General features: G+C 40.6%; 1 protein-coding gene across 1 annotated transcript in view; it reads right to left on the bottom strand.

Annotated features, from left to right (window-relative positions):
• Positions 1-16,523, bottom strand: part of LOC125453616 (interleukin-18 receptor accessory protein-like) — a 62,952-nt gene extending 46,429 nt beyond the window's left edge. Inside the window, exons 1-5 of the mRNA XM_048533390.1 lie at positions 16,452-16,523; positions 12,848-12,948; positions 10,249-10,504; positions 6,786-6,957; positions 3,763-3,937 (exon numbers count right to left, since the gene is read on the bottom strand). Of these exons, the coding sequence (XP_048389347.1) occupies positions 3,763-3,937; positions 6,786-6,957; positions 10,249-10,504; positions 12,848-12,948; positions 16,452-16,498 (751 nt within the window). The 5' untranslated portion in view covers positions 16,499-16,523. The remainder of the gene's footprint in view (positions 1-3,762; positions 3,938-6,785; positions 6,958-10,248; positions 10,505-12,847; positions 12,949-16,451) is intronic.
• Positions 16,524-18,405: the final 1,882 nt, after the last annotated feature.

The raw sequence follows: 18,405 nt of genomic DNA, 5'->3' as shown, positions 1-18,405 counted from the left end.
TCCTTAACTTCTTAGGGGATTTGATTTTGATTTTTTTTCAGTTTGATTTTATTGTCATATATGCTCAAGTACTAAAATACAGGAGTACAGTGAAAAGCGTAAAATGTCACCACACATGGCACCATCTTAGGTACAAGTACCTGGGTATAGAAACTTAACAGCAAGATAGAAAGAAAGAACAAAGTTAAAAGTTAACCATTGCAGTAATTATAGTATAGCATTGAACATACACAATAAGGTTAAAAGTTACACATTGCAGACATTCTTAACTTTCGGTAGAAAATAAAGAAATAACGCTGAAAGTTCAAACATTACAGTCTTTTGGAGGTGCTTATCCACGGTGGAACTGTACTTCGAGACCAGAGATCCACCCTGAGGCCATGCCAGGCCAAGAGATCACTATGTACTGCTGACAGATCACCAAGCCGGGCTGAGAGATTGCCACACTGGACCACTGAGAAATCAACCCTCCTGATCAAGAGAATACCAACGCTGTGCCGAGAGTCCACATAACAGGCCACGAACCTGCCACGCCGAGCTGATAATCCTAACAATGCCTCGTTCTATGCTGAATCTGACTGTGCAGCTACTCTGAAGGCACCCCTGTCTCAATGAGACTCAGGGGTGTCACGAAGAGATCCCCCGAGTGAAATCGTTGCTGCTTCAGGATATGTTCTCGCCAATTGTGTTTTTTTTTCCCCATTCAGCATGAACACACTCTAAAGTCAAGGTAATGTCAGTGGTTTGGGGCAATCTTACTTTTGGTGTTCTGACTGCTCCATTTTTCATCACTGAAATCCAATGAGTCAACCGTCATCAACACAGTAAGTCAGGGGCAGCCTCTCATACCATTCCAAGGACTGGCCATGGCTAAGTCTCCGGTCGGGATGTTCTCCATCAGGGGATTCGTGCCTCCTCATGGTTGAACTCATCGCTCCATAACTGTCAATCTGGTGGGGGTAGGACTAACATCGTCAAGGGGTTGTACAGGCACCAGTCAGAGGTCTGGACTCTTTCTGTCTCATGTTGTCCTCGCTCAATCGAGTAGGTCTTGGCCCATCTGTTGGCACCTTTATATTAACCAAGTGGAAAGGGGCTGGGAGATTCACTAGTGGGACACTACCTCAGAAAGGAACTTCAAAAGGTTATTCTTTTGGACTTATGGGTACAGGCTGAGGCTGATAAGGGTTGAGAGTGAAATGGGCAACAATATTGGATGAGGAGGGGTCATGTGGGATGGAAGTTTGCCATGGTCAGCCACATCCTGGGCTTCAAGGGATGGCAGGGGCAGTGAAATAACCACATGTGGCATGGATACTTAGCTGGGGTGAAAGTGGACAGGCGCCCACAGGAGCCAGGGAAAGAACAGAAATAGTTGACCATGAAGGGTAATGGTGCCAATAAAACACTATGCCCTTATGTATCCCTTGTTCATGGTCCTTTCACAGTGCTCTCAACTCAAACATTGACCCATGGTACATCCAGTGTGGGCATAGAGTGAGGCATTGTGCTGGCATGGTTTCATTTGAGGCTACAGTGATAGATGTAGTGCAAATAAAATTTATGCAAACATGGGAACAGTGGACTGTAACCTCTGCCATGAAAGTGCCCTCAGAAGACTTTCACTCCCACTAGCGTTGTCCAAGATTCCGCTGCTTGGATGGAGTCCTGCTCCACAATGAAGCCATAGGCCTTGGAGGCACTTGGACCCTCCTCAGCATTAGCTTCCAAGAATCATTTCCGCGTGAGTGTGGTTCGTCCTCAGAGCTGAGGACCAGATGGCTGGAGTGATGGAGTGCAGATTTCAATATCTGTTCAGCAAATTCTGAGGGTGCTGGCCCTGGCTTCTTGTTGGACCTGCTAGCCTGTTCAATGAGGGACAACCAGATGATGGCATGACTCACTGCACTGCTAGTGTGTCCCATTCCCGTTTCTCCCTGTGCAGTGAATGTTCATTGGTGAGTAGTGAGTTGCTTCAAGAATGGCACGAGATAAGAGGGTCTGGGTTAGACATGAGGCATGCCACAGGAGCAGGGTAGGCCCCTGATGAGATGTGTTTGATAAGAAATAACAAGAGCACGTGTGATGCCTCATAGTGGAATTCCCTCCAAAATATATGATGCAACTTGCACTGAGCGAAAAGGTCATAAAATCCTGCCCATAGAGTTTCTAGATGACTTTTATTACTTCTGATGTTATCATTCACACAACTGACAATGAAACAGTGCGTTTATAAGTAATGAAATAATCAGCAAGGCAAAGACAACATAGTTTAGCTGTCCGCCATTATGTCTAGGTCAATGCAAATGAAGGAGTGGCACAATACAAGACCATTTCTCCCCAGTCACTAGCAACTACACTTGGAAGACCGATTTTGGTGTTTGTGTGTCTTAAGAAGGAGGGGTGAAAAATGAACCACAACCTGATTATTGAGATCCACAAACATAACCACAAACATAAGTTCCCTCTGCTTTAAAAACATTAACTTGCACTTATATAGATTCTTATCACATCTTCAACATGTTTTAAGTGGGTTACTTTTCATACCATAATCATTGTTGCTGTGTAGGTAAATTAGAACACCAATGTACAGACAGGCCCCATAAGAAACAGAGGCAGTGGCTTTGAATAGCATGGCTGATTGTACCAACTAGCATGGAGGTACCATGCCTACACACAGAAGAATATTGCAGGGAAAAGAAAAAAAAACATTGGCTTGAGTGGCTTTCCTGCAGTAGATCCACTTGGAGGAGTTTGAAGTTTGGCAAACTGCATACACCACAGGTGTTCAATAACTTAGGTAAATGTCCTCTCATCTATTTCCACTCCAGTCCGCATGAAATAGAGGGTAAATGTCAAAGGTTTTGCTCTTGGTGTAGCGTCTCATTTGTCTAGCAGATAGCGAAGAATTGGATGTGGAATTAAGCATTAAAATGAATCACCAGAAAATTGAGTGCTACTATCCATGGTCAAATGTCAGTTCCATTTTTCAGTCGGATGGGAGCCCAGGCCTTGAAAAGAGCTTTGAAAATGTATCCTGGGATTGCAAATCTAATTTATTAAAGCATATGCTTAAGTGCTGATCATGCAGTGGTATGTCTCTGTAGGCCAGTTTCAGTCCATGTGATTCTGGACTGAGTATTGATTTTCATTCCAACATTAAACAGTAAATCTTTTCCTGACAGTGACTCTAAACTGTGTCCTGGCCAGAAATGGTTTAACTGTAACCTGAAGGACCAGGCAGATAAACTATGTGATCATTAACCTTTAATCTTAAGCACCAAAAAATCTGTTTCTCTTAACTAAGAGGACTTTGCTTTCTCTCTGTTGGAGATGAAGCAACTCAGAGGTTTTTGTTTCTTATACTTTTGAAAACCTTTCCTAATTGCAACTCCAAGCCTAAAGAAAAATATATTGCATTTTATATCAAACAGTCTTCAGGTTAGGCTGAGGTTAAAACAAACTGAAAAAAACGACATTGCTTATCGCAGAACTTTCACCATTGAAACTCCACTGTGCCCAATGAACATTAGAAGGGTTGTTCAGAAGTGGGAAGTTTTTGTCATATATTGAATTTAGATTTTTAAGAAGTACTGCTTTCCTTCCTTTCTGCTTCCTCCTCAAAGTGTTGACCCATAATGCTGATTGCTGTTTGAGTGTAGATAATGGAACGTGCGTGGGTGGGCATATTAAGCTTCTGCAGGTGAGCAGAAGAAGCACAAAACAAATCAATTCAAGATAATTTATAATCTTGTGACTTACCTATAACTTTTACTGTAAATGTTCTTTTCACAACCCATTTGATATTATTTTCTACAAACCTAAAGGTACATGTGTAAATACCAGCATCAGATTCGTATATTCTATTTAGATGAATTTGTCCATTTTTTATCTTGAGAGATACTCGTTCAAAATATTCTTCAAATATCCTTTTATTCTGAAAGAAATTAAAGCCAATAGTAAATAACAGGAAATTACGGTGTAATTACAATGCTGTGCTGTTATCAATCATAGTGAATCTGATTACTAGCTTGGTTACCTGTGAGATCTATTTTAAAACAAGCTCAGTAAGTAAAAAACAAATATTGCATTAATATAGTGCTCTTCACAACCTTGAGACATGCTAAAGTACTTTTGAAAATATAAGCAGTTTTAAAGTATAATTGATTTAATGGCAGGAGACAGAGAGTAATAGTGGAGGATTGCTTTTTGGACTGGAGGCCTGCGACTAGTGGTGTTCCACAGGGATCAGTTCTGGGTCCTCTTTTGTTTGTTATTTACATAAATGATTTGGATGCGAATATAGAAGTTACAGTTAGTAAGTTTGCGAATGACATCAAATTGGTGGCATTGTAGACAGTGAAGAAGGTTTCCTAAGATTACAAATGGATTGTGATCAAATGGGTCAATGGGCTGAAAAATGGCGGATGAATTTCAACCTGGATAAATGTGAGGTATCACATTTTGGTACAACAAACAAGGGTAGGGTTTATACAATTAATGGTAGGGCCTTGGGCAGTGCTGTAGAGCAGTGGGAGCTAGGGGTGCAGGTACAAAATTCTTTAGAGTTTGTGGCATGTATAGACAGGGTGGTTAAAAAGGCATTTGGCACGCTTGCCTTTATTGCTCAGTCTTTGAATAAAGGAGTTGGGAATGTCATGTTGAGGTTGTACAGGACATTAATGAGGCCTCTTCTGAAATATTGTGTATAGTTCTGATCAAGTTATCTGAAGGATATTATCAAGCTGGAGAGGGTTCGAAATAGATTTACCAGGACGTTGGAGACAATGATTTCAGGTGCTGGAAGCCAGAGTCTGTAGTTGTGAGGCTGGAAAAGCACAGCAGGACTGATGAAGGGCTTTGGCCCAAAATGTTGACTTTCCTGCTCCTCCCATGCTGTCTGGCCAACTGTGCTTTTCCAGCCTCACAACTATAAACTTTACCAGGATGTTGCTGGGTATAGAGGGTTTGAGTTACAAGGAAAGGCTAGATAGGCTGGAACTTATTTCACTGGAGCATAGGATTAGAATGTCAGTTCTTTTAAGATAAAAGGAAATTTCTAAGCTTCAGCGATAGCAAGAATTGCAAATGCTGGAGTTAAGAGTCAACACAGTGTGGAGCTGGAGGAATACAGCAGGTCCAGCAGCATCAGAGGAGCAGGAAAATCGACCCGAAATATTGACTTTCCTGCTCTTCTGAATCTGCTGACCTGCTGTGTTCCTCCAGCTCCACACTGTATTGACCCAAGTTTCTAAGCTTGCCTCAATTACAAAGCAAAAGGGGCAAAATGTCCGATGCACACTCTCGAGCTGGGACACAAGACCAGTGCAGTGCAAGCAGACAGCTGGAAGGCTTAGGATGCTTTATGGATTACTTCTCTGTATTATCCTGTATTTGACAACTTTGCAAAGCAACAAGTATGACTGTCGTTGATACAATGAGCACTATTTGCAGTTCATTTAGTGTCTCAAATCAGATAATGTCCACCAATGGACCACAATATGCTGGCAAACAGTTTGAAGGCATGTACTGAGTGGGGAGTGACCGATAATCATATCATTACCACACTAGCCCCATTTCAACAGTACAGCAGAGTAAATGGTACGTGCTATCATATGAATAATCATTAAGTATCAGGGAACAAAACCTGATTTTTCACATTGCATTGCTGCATTTTCATGCAACACTAATGGAGAAGAGATGACCATCTTCTGCACAATTTATACTCAGAAGGCAAGCACAAACTGCGTTGCTCAGCAACCAAATGTCTAACCATCCTAGAAACGTACTTTCTTCTTCAAATGCAGAGGAAAATGAGACAGACACATGATGAGTGAGCAGATAGACAACTGACAAAGCTATGCATTGGACAGAGAGTGAAAGTTAGAAGTACAAATACAAACATTTGCATAACAGCAAAGATTTCTAAAATAGTTCACCCACTCAGATCATGCAAAGTCTTTACTGAACATGAAAAGGAAGGAACAGGAGCCAATTCGGACTTGTGTACAGCTAACTAATCATTCACAGCGAGAGTGCAGCAGAACATTCTGACAAAGATGATTGAATGGTGACATTGAGTATAAGCAACCAGCAGCAAGACAACCAAGTGGTCAGACAAAAGCAGCAGTCAATAACATATACCCCTACAGCCTGGCATACGATCACCAAATTAAGACGAGTTATCAAACTCCAAAGCATTACTTTGAATTTTTAAATATTAGTCTTGTAAACTCTGTTTTACCTGTTTGTACAATTATTGAATTATACTGGACTATAATTCCGCATCATCAACAATGATTCAGTACCTCATTCAAATGAATTGTGTGATCCTTGCAGAGCATGGGGCTAGGTTTCTCCATCATTGCAATGTATCCCTATCTTGTATTGGAATTATTACCATAAATTATTGGAAAATAATGAATGTGCCCTCTCCTCTAATCCAGAAAACCTAAAGTCAATTACACTGCTGCATTAGCATCTAGTTGAGATCACTTAACATCATCTCTGTCTTCTTGCATAACTAATCGATCAGTACAATTAACACACAGTTTTTGACTTCCTGCATTATTTTCAGCAACTGTAGATAAATAAAAATATATTAGCTTTAATTTCTCTTTTGTTTTCTAGTGAGTGTTTGAAACATTACATTTTAATTTTGATTAATTGGGCTTTAATTTCTCTGAATTCTTGTCTCCAAAATTTGAATTCATTCTCAGATCTTCCTCCCCAAGAATAACCAGAATAAAGCATCATTTCAAATACTCCTGACGCAAGCAACGTACCTTGTACCACTTTACTGGAGATCTTGTTGAGGCATTGAAATGTTCAATTCCTGGACATGTTATTATATCTGCAGTATTCTGAATTAGGAGAACTTCACAATTTCTAGCATCTTGACAGTCTGTTTCATTCTGCGTCTGTACAACTAATACATAAACCTTGAAACAAGTATTTCTGTTGATTAAACACAAGCAGATTTAAGTCAAATGACAAAGGATCATGCTATTTATTGGATTGCTTTTGTTTCTTAATCAGTACTTTGTTCACCAGTCTTTTAAGTCTCTGACACATGGAAATCCATCACTCTGCATAGGAGCTATTAATGGACTGTCCAGTTGCTTGATTAGAAAAGTAACACATTTCATAGGAATATGGCACACTTCCTTAAACATTGTGAAATTATTTGCAGGTTAGCAAATGCCAAGGTATGGGAGCTCTTAAGTCTTCAGAGAGTTGCTATTGACTTTAGCCTGAAAAGGATGTTCACCTTCCCACATCATCATCAGGAAGGGACAAGTCAGGACATTGGTTTGCATGGGATATACCTAGGATTGTTTCCTTATTGCTGTACAGATGCCAGTGCTGTCACTGTACTGGAGCAGCTAGCAACATGGCAAGCCCTTGAGTGTAAGCCTTCAGTAATATTGTTGCAATGTAATCAAGGTCTACAGTATTTGCAGAATCCAGTGTCTTCAGCTGTTTCTTGATATTATGTGGTATGAATTGAATTGGCTAAAAACTGGCATCTGAGAGGCTGGGAGCCTCTGAAGAAGGGTGAATATGACTGAAAATGTTTTGACTTGTCTTTTGCATTTTAACTTCATAGATGGCATACCAAATTTGTCAACGGAAAGATTCTTAATCACATACTGAGTCAGGAAGTCTTGACTTGATATGGATTCGTGGACAGCTAGAATCACAGCAATAGGAGGGCAACTGAAAAGGCTGTGCAGGGTCTCTCAGGTTTACCTGGAGGTCATGAAGTGGGTTCTGCATGAGGTGACATCTCCCAAGTGTGGAAACAGTGGGATCCCTTCATCATAGGACAGTGATCTGGAGAACTCAGGAAGGCAGGAGTGATGAGTGAGAAAATACTTGCAGGTGTCACCCTCCAAGCTTAGACTTTCCCGGCCTTCTCCTGACCAGAACTGCTTATACCAATACTTCTCGCAGCTTCATCCATTCCTGTCACTCTTCACATCCCCAACAGCCGACACGCCCCCCTCAGCTTTGTACCATCACTGTTCTTCACAGTCATCGTCCTCAAATAATGTGTTTCCCATTTCTTCACACACACGCAAAATCTAACATATGCAACTCTCTGCTTTCCCTCTGGGGAGGAGAAAAGTGGTCTCAACAGGACACTCAGCTGGTTAAATGGAGGAGAGTCTGCATCCATTTAAAAACATATGAAATCTTGGAGAAACTCGACAGTCTCCTTGGAGAGGGAAACAAAGTTCTAAAGAAGAGTCACAACAAACTTGAAACATTAACCTTGTTTTTCTCTCTCTACAGATGCTCCCAGCCCTCCTGAATTTCTCCAGCACTTTTGTTTTCTAATTCCAATCTTTTGCATTCATATTACATTTGTTTGAGAGTCTTTACAACAATGCTTTGGCTAGGGGAGGGAAGAATATATCTTCCAAGTCAAAACGGTTTTCTGTAGAATTTAGAAGGCTAAGGGTGAACTGATTGAAGTCATCAAGACATTAACCAGAATCAATAAGGTAGATGAAGATAAACTATCTTCACCTGTTGGGGATTCTAGAAGTAGGCAACATAGTTTGAGAATTAGGGCCAGACCATTTCGGAGGGATGCTAGGAAGCATCTCTAAACTTAATGGGTGATAGAGATTTGGAAATCTCTTCCACAAACATCCGTGGATGCTAAATCAGTTGTCAACATTAAATCTGAGGAACATTACTTTCTGTTAAGCAGAGGTATTAAGGGATTTGACGCAAAAGCAGACTTATGGAGTTAGGCCACGTGTCAACCCTCATTTCTTTCAACATGGTACAAGCTCACGAGCTAAATGGTCTACTCCTGCTCCTATATTCCTGAGTTGCTATGTTTCTATAAATTTCCCTGAGTCTGTGACTTGTGTGACCCTTCTCCCCGTAGCCTCCGCACCTGCATTAGCCCTGTTTCCCTAACTCTATGATAGTCTTCACAAACCTCCATTCCTGTCTCCACTCACTTTACACCCTCCTGGCCACCACAAACTCCATTTCTCCAAACTCCACAACGTGCCCATTGCCCTAGTCATTGATTGTCTTCTCCTACAACCCTACCCCCTCCAAAAAATCACCATGGGGGGAATTCTGACAGAGATGTGCAATTCGCAATAGTGGAACCAGTGGTATATGTCACTTCTACTCTTGCTGTTGCATTTCTCAAATAATTACAATAAAAATGTGACATTCTGGTGGCATGCATGGGAGACATGTGTGATTTGGCGGAGGTTGAACCTTTTCAGTGATGATAGACACTGTCACTTTAAAAAAAACAGCAGCTATGGATGGGCTTAACTGAACGTCATGGACAAACAGAGAGGATCTTCAATACAGCTGCAAGTCATCTGCCCCACTCCATTGCCATTAACATCAGAGCACAACAGTAACACAGGTGTCTTTCAAAATTAAATTTCATTTCTGAAGTACTTCATATTACATTGGCCTCAGTTTATCGATGAACAGTTGTTATTTGTTAAGACTATCAGAGAGATAAATGTACTGGCAAGCATGGGTATAAGGGGGTGGGTTCATTTTCTTTATTCTGGAAGAAGCAGTATGGTGTGTAACTGAATGTTCCTGCTCACATCTAGTGTGGCACTTGCTTGCAAATACTGTTCTGATTGACTACTATCCTCACTGGGTAGACCTTCTGCTCCAGGGGTCTTGATTCCTGGGGAAAGACCCCCAGGGGTGTGCTTCAGTGGTCCTTCTCAAAGAGGGGTACCATTGGTCTGGCATTGGCTTTTCATCTAGTGGTTATGAGCCCAAATCCCTCTAAGCTTTAGCCCTACACACTACTGTAAAGCCTGGAACCTAATAATTATCATCTGTTGAAAGAATTTCACATTTGCAGCTATTTTAGCCTCTACTTTATTTCTGCAAATTGCTGCAGGCCCTCTTTTCATTTATGAAAATCTCCCAGCAAACTTCCCATTAGCTCATTATTGGCACAAGGGTGAATTTCCCTCCCCATTAAAACTCAGTTTGGAAATATTTTATTGACACTTAATGATTTCTGCAGAATGTAATCAGGAACAAACCTGTCAAATCATGATTAATGGGAAAGGTCATATATTGTATTTAATTTCTTTGACATACATTTAAGCTCCACTTGGTATGACATAAACTGCAATCATTTTTCAGAAAATCTGATTTATAACAGAATGCTAAAAAGCCTGCTGGTGAGTACTGATGGGTTGGATCTCAGAACTTTAAGATTAATTCCCATACCTGAGGAAACAGAGGTAAGTGCCAGAATCAGCAGTGCTGCTTGAGGAAAGCGAAAAGTTCTCTCCTCTCTGATTAATAACTTCACGCCAGCCACTTATGTTTTCAGAATTCACTTGCATGTTTTGCTTGTACCATAATGATTCGTTCGCATAGTGTACGGAGTTGTCACGAGTGAGATAATCAGGTTCACATGCCAATTCAAAGGGATCGCCCACAAATGCATAATAGTACCTCTGGGGTGCTCTTGAGAAACAATCTGCATTAAAAATAATGTTGAAGATTTCTTACTCAGCTGGATATTAGATTTTTATAAATCATTGCTCTCTGTAGAACAATGCACATTCAAAAAGTACTCTCAATAGCATATGTTTGCTTTCAGAAAATGTTGCTGTACCTACGACACCTCTAGCACAGCCACTTGAATCACTTGAATAATTGAGAAAGAAATAATTTATAATTGCAACTGTGAATATCATGACATTTCTATGGCAAATTCATTAATTCTTTTTTACTAACTGAGCCCTGCAAGTCTTTCTGATCTGCACGTTGGAGGAAACAACATGAAAAGAGGGCGGCATGGTGGCTCAGAGGTTAGCACTGCTGCCTCACAGAGCCAGGGGCCCAGGCTCAATTCTACCCTCAGGTGACTGTCTGTGAGGAGTTTGCACGTTCTCCCTGTGTCTACATGAGTTTCCTTTGGGTGCTCCAGTTTCCTCCCACAATCCAAAGATGTGCAGGCTAAATGAATTGGCCATGCTAAGTGTTCAGGGATGTGTAGTTTGGGGGGCGGAGGGTGGTGTTCTGGGTGGAATGCTCTGAGATTTGGAGTGGACTTGTTGGGCCAAAGGGCCTGTTTCCACACTGTAGGGATTCTATGGATCTCTTTCATTCAAATATTCTATATTTGCACAGCATTACATGACATATCATGCAAACTCATTCTAAATTTTGTGACAATTTAGAGGATGCCTGCACAATTGACAGAAGAGAACTGGCTAAAGACCTGAGGATAAAAGAGTTTGCAGAATTGCAGGGAAACTGGGGGTGGGGGTAATGGAATAACTGAATTGCTCTTGCAGAAAAGTTGGCGCAGCTGGGGCAGTCGAATTGCCTCCTTCTGTACTGGGCCCATTTTATGATTCCATGAACTCAACATTGGCATATTAATGCGCAGTAGTATCATATGGAGATTAAAGGAAAGTTGAAATATAATTACAATTTGCATTTCAAATCTGCATTTAACAATTCGCTGAGGCACACAAGGTGATATTAGGACTGGCCCAGCAATGGTAGAGGTTTACTCTCCTGCTCCAGCTGCAGAGATACATAGATGGTCATTCTGTTGGAAGTTGTCTTACATCCACAGTGAAGACCCGATCCACTGACCTTCTATCCCTGGGAAGACATTGAGAGGTCACCTCTTTGAAGCTGTTGGACTCCCCCCATCGCAGAGTATTGAAGGAAGAGTATTCCTACGAGTGAAATGCTGATGGGATCATAAAGTGACTATTGATTGGACATTCTGGTTCCTGACTTGGGGATTATCCTATAGCCGAAAGAGGATATCCACTTTGCCACCCATCCTGCCTTAAAACCATTGACTGACAGCAGATATTGGTTCCAGAAGTGTATGCCATCTTCAACCACATAATCTAAACCAGCATTCCTCACTTCTGAATCTAAATTGTGAGTATAAGGCAGCTTGTTGACTTGACAGGTATCCTGTCTACTCCAATGTGACTCTACCTGAGTTCCAGTTATGTGCTTTTTCATTTGAAGGCAATGGATAACTACTAGTAGACAGATCTATGGCTTACATTTTCTCAGGCAATCAGATCTCTGTGCCTAGATACGTTCTTGATGGTCAAAACCTTAAACCGAGTGTGTAAAATTGTAAGGTAACAAAGTGTAAAGCTGAATGAACACAGCAGGCCAAGCAGCATCTCGGGAGCACAAAAGCTGACATTTCGGGCCTAGACCCTTCATCAGAGAGGGGGATGGGGAGAGGGTTCTGAAATAAATAGGGAGAGAGGGGGAGGTGGACCAAATATGGACAGAAAATAAGATAGGTGGATAGGAGAGTATAGGTGGGGAGGTAGGGAGGGGATAGGTCAGTCCAGGGAGGATGGACAGGTCAAGGAGGCGGGATGACATTAGTAGGCAGGAAATGGAGGTGCGGCTTGAGGTGGGAGGAGGGGATAGTGAGAGGAAGAACAGGTGAGGGAGGCGGGGACAAGCTGGGCTGGTTTTGGGATGCAGTGGGGGGAGGGGACGAGCTGGGCTGGTTTTGGGATGCAGTGGAGGAGTGGAGATTTTGAAGCCTGTGAAGTCCACATTGATACCATTGGGCTGCAGGGTTCCCAAGCAGAATATGAGTTGCTGTTCCTGCAACCTTCGGGTGGCATCATTGTGGCACTGCAGGAGGCCCATGACGGACATGCCATCTAAGGAATGGGAGGGGGAGTTAAAATGGTTTGCGACTGGGAGGTGCAGTTGTTTATTGCGAACCGAGCGGAGGTGTTCTGCAAAGCGGTAAAGTTGTAAATTCTATCTGGTTATTGAAGGATGCTTGAGTTTCTAGGAAATATAAACATCTAACCTGAATAATTTGAAGAATCTAAAGGAAACACAATGGGATTCCCACCCATCAATTCTGATGAAGTGAATGTAAAGAAGGGTATCCAAAAGTTCCAATTACTCCTGTATTTAAGGCAAAAATAGAAAAATTAAGAAACAAATAACCTTGGTATATGTAGAATATATACAATCCCTCCAGTGTAAAGCAGGTCATTCAGTTCACACCAATCCTCCAAAGAACATCCCACCCTATCCCAGTAAATCTGCATTTCCCATGGTTAATCCACCTTCACATCCCTGGACACTACAGGCAATTTACCATGACCAATCCACCTAACTTGCACATCTTTGGACTGTGGGAGGATACTGGAGCACCAGGAGGAAATCTACACAGTCACCTGAGGGTGAAATTGAACCCAGGTCCCTGGTGTTGTGAGGTAGCATTGCTAGCCATCGAGTCACTGTGCTTTCTGTGTGTTTAAGAAGCTGGAAAGTGTGAGGCATTTTCTCTCATTGAACATACCATCTCTTGTGGATTTTAATACGTTGATAAAATCTAATAGAATACAGAGCACATAATCCAAAATACATGCTTGGGAGGTGGCATCACTTGAATCATGAAACAATGGATTATTAGTGCTATTTCTGTTTTATTGGTTCACAAGTTGTGTGTGTTGCTGGTTGGGGTAGCCTTTGTTGCTTCTTCTCCTTTGTTTGCATGTTTCCTTTAAAAGCATCTGCACAATTTGCCTTGGCCATTCTTTGTAGCAGTCTATTCCACGTTCCAATTACTCTGTGTGAAGGCTCCTGCATTCTCAATTGGATTTATTCGTGATACTTTCAGAATTTATGACCTTTAGTTTTGGACACCCCCACATGTGGAAACTTGTTAAACTGAATCAAACCCAAGTAAGCAATATCAGATCTTAAAACTGCTTTTATTTGATTGCTGCTTCTTCAATAAAAGAAACGGAGCTAGGAGCACAGTGAAGTAGATTTCTCGATGGTTAGGACATTTTGGAACAAACTCAGAGACAGTTTAAGTGCAAACTGTACCATATTTCACAATGATTGCAAAACCATTGGAGCCATGCAGGAAACTGTTAATAATAGTAAAACATAAGTGACAGTCGAAATTTGAAAAGTACACTCAGAATTTGAACTGGCTCATCAAGTATGTATTCAGAAAAAAGTTTCCACAAAGTATTTTTTAATAGATACTGGCTCTGGCCCATTATGTTTCTTTCAGCTAATATCATTTTTCACAGGATCAGCTGCTTTCTCGAAACCTAATTTCTTTACTGAAGTTACCAAAGACAATTTCGTTCACTTTTTCTTTAAAATAAAGAAGTAAGTCAGTCAGAATACGTTGCATACTTCTCAGAAAGGCACTATACCTTTCAGACAGCTAAACTGTTTAAGACTTTGCTTATAAGACCATAAGACCTTAAGACATAGGAGTGGAAGTAAGGCCATTCGGCCCATCGAGTCCACTCCACCATTTAAATCATGGCTGATGGGCATTTCAACTCCACTTGCCTGCACTCTCCCCGTAGCCCTTTCTTCCTTGTGAGATCAAGAATTTGTCGATCTCTGCCTTGAAGGCATCCAACGTCCCGGCCTCCACTGCACTCCGTGGCAATGAATTCCACAAACCCACTGAAGAAATGTTGTCTCATTTCCATTTTAAATTTACCCCCTCTAATTTTAAGGCTGTGCCCACGGGTCCTAGTCTCCCCACCTAACGGAAATAACTTCCTAGCCTCCACCCCTTCTAAACCATACATTATCTTGTAAGTTTCTATTAGATCCCCCCCCAACCTTTTAAACTCTAATGAATACAATCCCAGGATCCTTAGCCGTTCATCATACGTTAAACCTACCATTCCAGGGATCATCTTTGTGAATCTCCGCTGGACACGCTCCAGGGCTAATATGTCCTTCCTGAGGGCTAATATGTCCTTCCTGAGGTGTGGAGCCCAAAATTGGACACAGTATTCTAAATGGGGCCTAACTAGAGCTTTATAAAGCCTCAGAAGCACATTGCTGCTTTTATATTCCAACCTATTTATGCTTCATTTGGAGTATTGTTTGCAGCTCTGGTCAGGGCACTTAGGAAGGACGTGCAGCCTATGGAAAGGGTGCAAAAGAAGTTTACCAGAAAGTTGTCCTCGACTGGACTGCATTAGCTCTACGGAAAGATTGGAAAACTTGGACTGTTTTTGGTAGAGCATCAGAGGCTGAGGGGCAACCTGATAGAAGTGTATAAAATGATGACAGACATCGGGCAGGCTGTATTGTTGGAGTCTTTTTCTCATGGGGGAAATGTCAATTACTAGGAGGCATAGGTTTAAAGTGAGCAGGGAAACATTCAAATGAGATGTGCAAGGAAAGTGTTTTTACACTGAGTGTGGAATATGCTGCCAGAAGAGGTGGTGTAAGCAGATACATTAGCAAACTTTAAGAGGCATTTAGGCAGTCACATGGACAGGCAGAAAATAGAAGAATATGGACCATGTACAGGCAAATGGGATTAATTTAAAATGGCATCAAGGTCAGCACAGATGTAGTGGGCTGAAGGGCCTGATCCTCTGCTGTACTGTTCTATGACATTATAACATGTGACATTGTAAGAGGATCTTATTTTCCATACAGTTCATTCGCAGTCAGTCAATTACAGATGTAAAATAATAATCTTCTAAGTAAACATATATATAAATAATATAAACTGTATATAAATACCTGAGATGTCTTTTAGTGTATATAGATAGTTCTCAATAAACTTCTGGATATCTGACTCAATATGAACTTGTTTTCTGCGGTACATGTTATGGATGCTAACATATAGAAAATCACTAACCACATTAGGATATACAATCCTTATACGTCAAAATGGTGCTTTACCTGTGTAGTACTATCAAAAGGGTTTTTACCTTAAGATATAGACCACGGTGATTTAGGGAATGCCAATAGCCACCTTGTAATTCTGGCATTGAACATTCCAATCTTAAATTCCAAGACACTTCTGGATATGGCAGGCTGCTTAGCATTGGGAACGAGCAAACAATGTCATCACCAAAAAGTGTGGGCATGACGGGCTTTTGATTTGCTATGGTTCCAGCATCAGAATAAGTCAGAATAACATCTATCAGCTTCATGATCTGTTTGTTTAAAGGGGCATTGCCATTACGATAAAAAATACTCTGGCAACTTTTTTTTGGGAAGGAAGAAAGAGCTGGAACACGATGTAACATTTTTGTACAGTACCTTCACAGATTAGTCACACAACAATGTGGGAAAATGTTATTTCCAATAGCTTTTATAAGCATAAATAAATTCATCAAGTATTTTCAATTTCTAAACACAGTACCTCATTAATGCCTCAGTCTGGTTTCACGAAAATGAGATATTTATTGAAATTCTTATACAATCAACAACAGTAACATTAATTAGTTATATCCAGAACAGTGAATAACATTTAGTTCTAACCTTAACAGCAACAATATTTAGGGTAACAAAAATAGGAATTGAGCATTTTTATAGATTCATTCAACTATTTAGTACTTAAGAATAAAATATACTTGCCTATAAATTTTAAGCATGTTCAAATAATGGAGAACACTTACATTTCTGTTGTTTTTTCACTGAAAGCATTATCACTTCGAACATTCATCAAAGCTTATTTCCTCCCAATGAACATTGACTTTGACTGACGTAATCATCCTCCTGCCCACAATCTCTTAAAATAGTTCTGCGTGGCTTCTATCTCATCAGGACAATTGCATCTGAGAATTGACCAACATTTCTACAAAACTATGAAACTAGGTGTGTCATTCTTTATCTCAGTAATAGCAGTAATTATAAATTTATCGCAATATGAAAGACCAGGAGGTGACAAAGGTGACAGAGATAAAAACAAACATACTGAATCATGTTCATTCTTCATCTTGCTTTCCTTTTCCATCAATAGTGACTCAAGTAAAAGATTTTCTGCTTGATTTCCCTGCCATATAAGAAGATGTTGAATTTTAAAAAAGTACCTTTCTGAGGTGTGTTTTTTTTGGTAAAATAACACCTAAAGGGGGATAAAAACAGTTACAGCCATACAGTTGCAGTTTCCTGTGATAGCTTTACACCTTCTAAACACAAAAGCCCCAAAAATGTTTTACAGCGTTAATTTTGCTAAATGATGTGACAAACAACAAACAAGAAAGGGAAGCCAATCAGACAGCAGCCTAATTTACGTTAGCTAAGTGAACATGAACTCCAGACAAAGAGAATCACTTTTCCATTTTCATTTTGTGTGAAATACGGGACTCTGCATTGTGTTACCTCCACATATTTTTGATTAGTTTCCATTTTATTTGGTATGTTAATTAGAAATTAGAAAGAAGAAGATACTGACAAAAGAAAACTAGTCTCAAACCTCAAATAATTGGCCCAAATGTGGGCACTCCTCCTTTATGGATGTCATGGCGCACATAACCCCATCAGGATTTGTAATGCAATCCTACTCCCCGACCTTTGATTTTCTCTCCTTTCCTGGCCTTTGTAACATAGCCACTATTCCATCCTATTATGACAGTCGTAAAAAGGGATTATCAATTTTTTAATTTCTAGCATTTGTTGGTTATGCCTGAGACCTTTCATGGATGAAGATTTTTTTTAGCAGGGAAAAGATATGGACCTAAAATAACTGCTGAGGTCATCTGATGACAGTTTGAACCAAGCTTCAGGAGATGCATGTGAAATAAACAAAACCATCTGTACCGAGATTACCATATTTACTTAAAAACATCGAAAGCAACTAAATTAGTATCTCCTGTTTAATTTGCACATGTACAATAACTTTACATATTGAGAAATGAAAGGCTCATCTGCTAGATAGCTAACTTGAAAGACAGTGAAGCTAAACTCAAGAATACATACTGAAAGTTATTTCAACAGACATATTTGAGCAGCAGAGAGGGAGAATTTCTCCTTGCGAGCACCATCATCTCAGAATGAAGGATATCAGGGAAATAGTCACACATGAAGAACTCAGAGATACCTATAGGTTCTGCCAGTGCGTGGTTTCAGGTTGTAACAAATTAAGGATACTTAGCACTTATAAATTGTTTATCTTTATGTTCCTGACTGTACTTGCAATAACTCAGGAAGCCCTACTGGAATAGAGTGCTCTTTATTGTTGAACACCAAAATAGAGCCACTACTCATGGTGTGTACAGGTTAGTCCCAGCCCAGGATAGACTGTACTGTGAACTCATCCCTGAGTCTGCTTTGTAACTTTAAAAAATTTTCAAGTTGCTGAGAGTTCTGAAAAGATTTGCCAGGAAAGGAGGAGAGGTTGAATAGGCTGGGACTGTTTTCACTGGAGATAGGATATTGAAGTGTGGCCTTATAGAGGTTGATAAAATCAGGAGGGGTATAGATTAAGTGAATTTTCCCTGTTTTCCAAGATTTTAAGGTGAGAGTAAAAAGATTTAAAAAGGACACAAGGGGCAACTTTTTTTAAACAGCGAGTGGTTAGTATGTGGAATGGACTGCTAAAGGAAGTGATAGATGCAGGTACAAGTACAT

Source organism: Stegostoma tigrinum, chromosome 6 (genome assembly GCF_030684315.1).
Source record: "Stegostoma tigrinum isolate sSteTig4 chromosome 6, sSteTig4.hap1, whole genome shotgun sequence".
NCBI lineage: Eukaryota > Metazoa > Chordata > Chondrichthyes > Orectolobiformes > Stegostomatidae > Stegostoma > Stegostoma tigrinum.
This window is presented reverse-complemented; position numbering and strand designations above follow the sequence as displayed.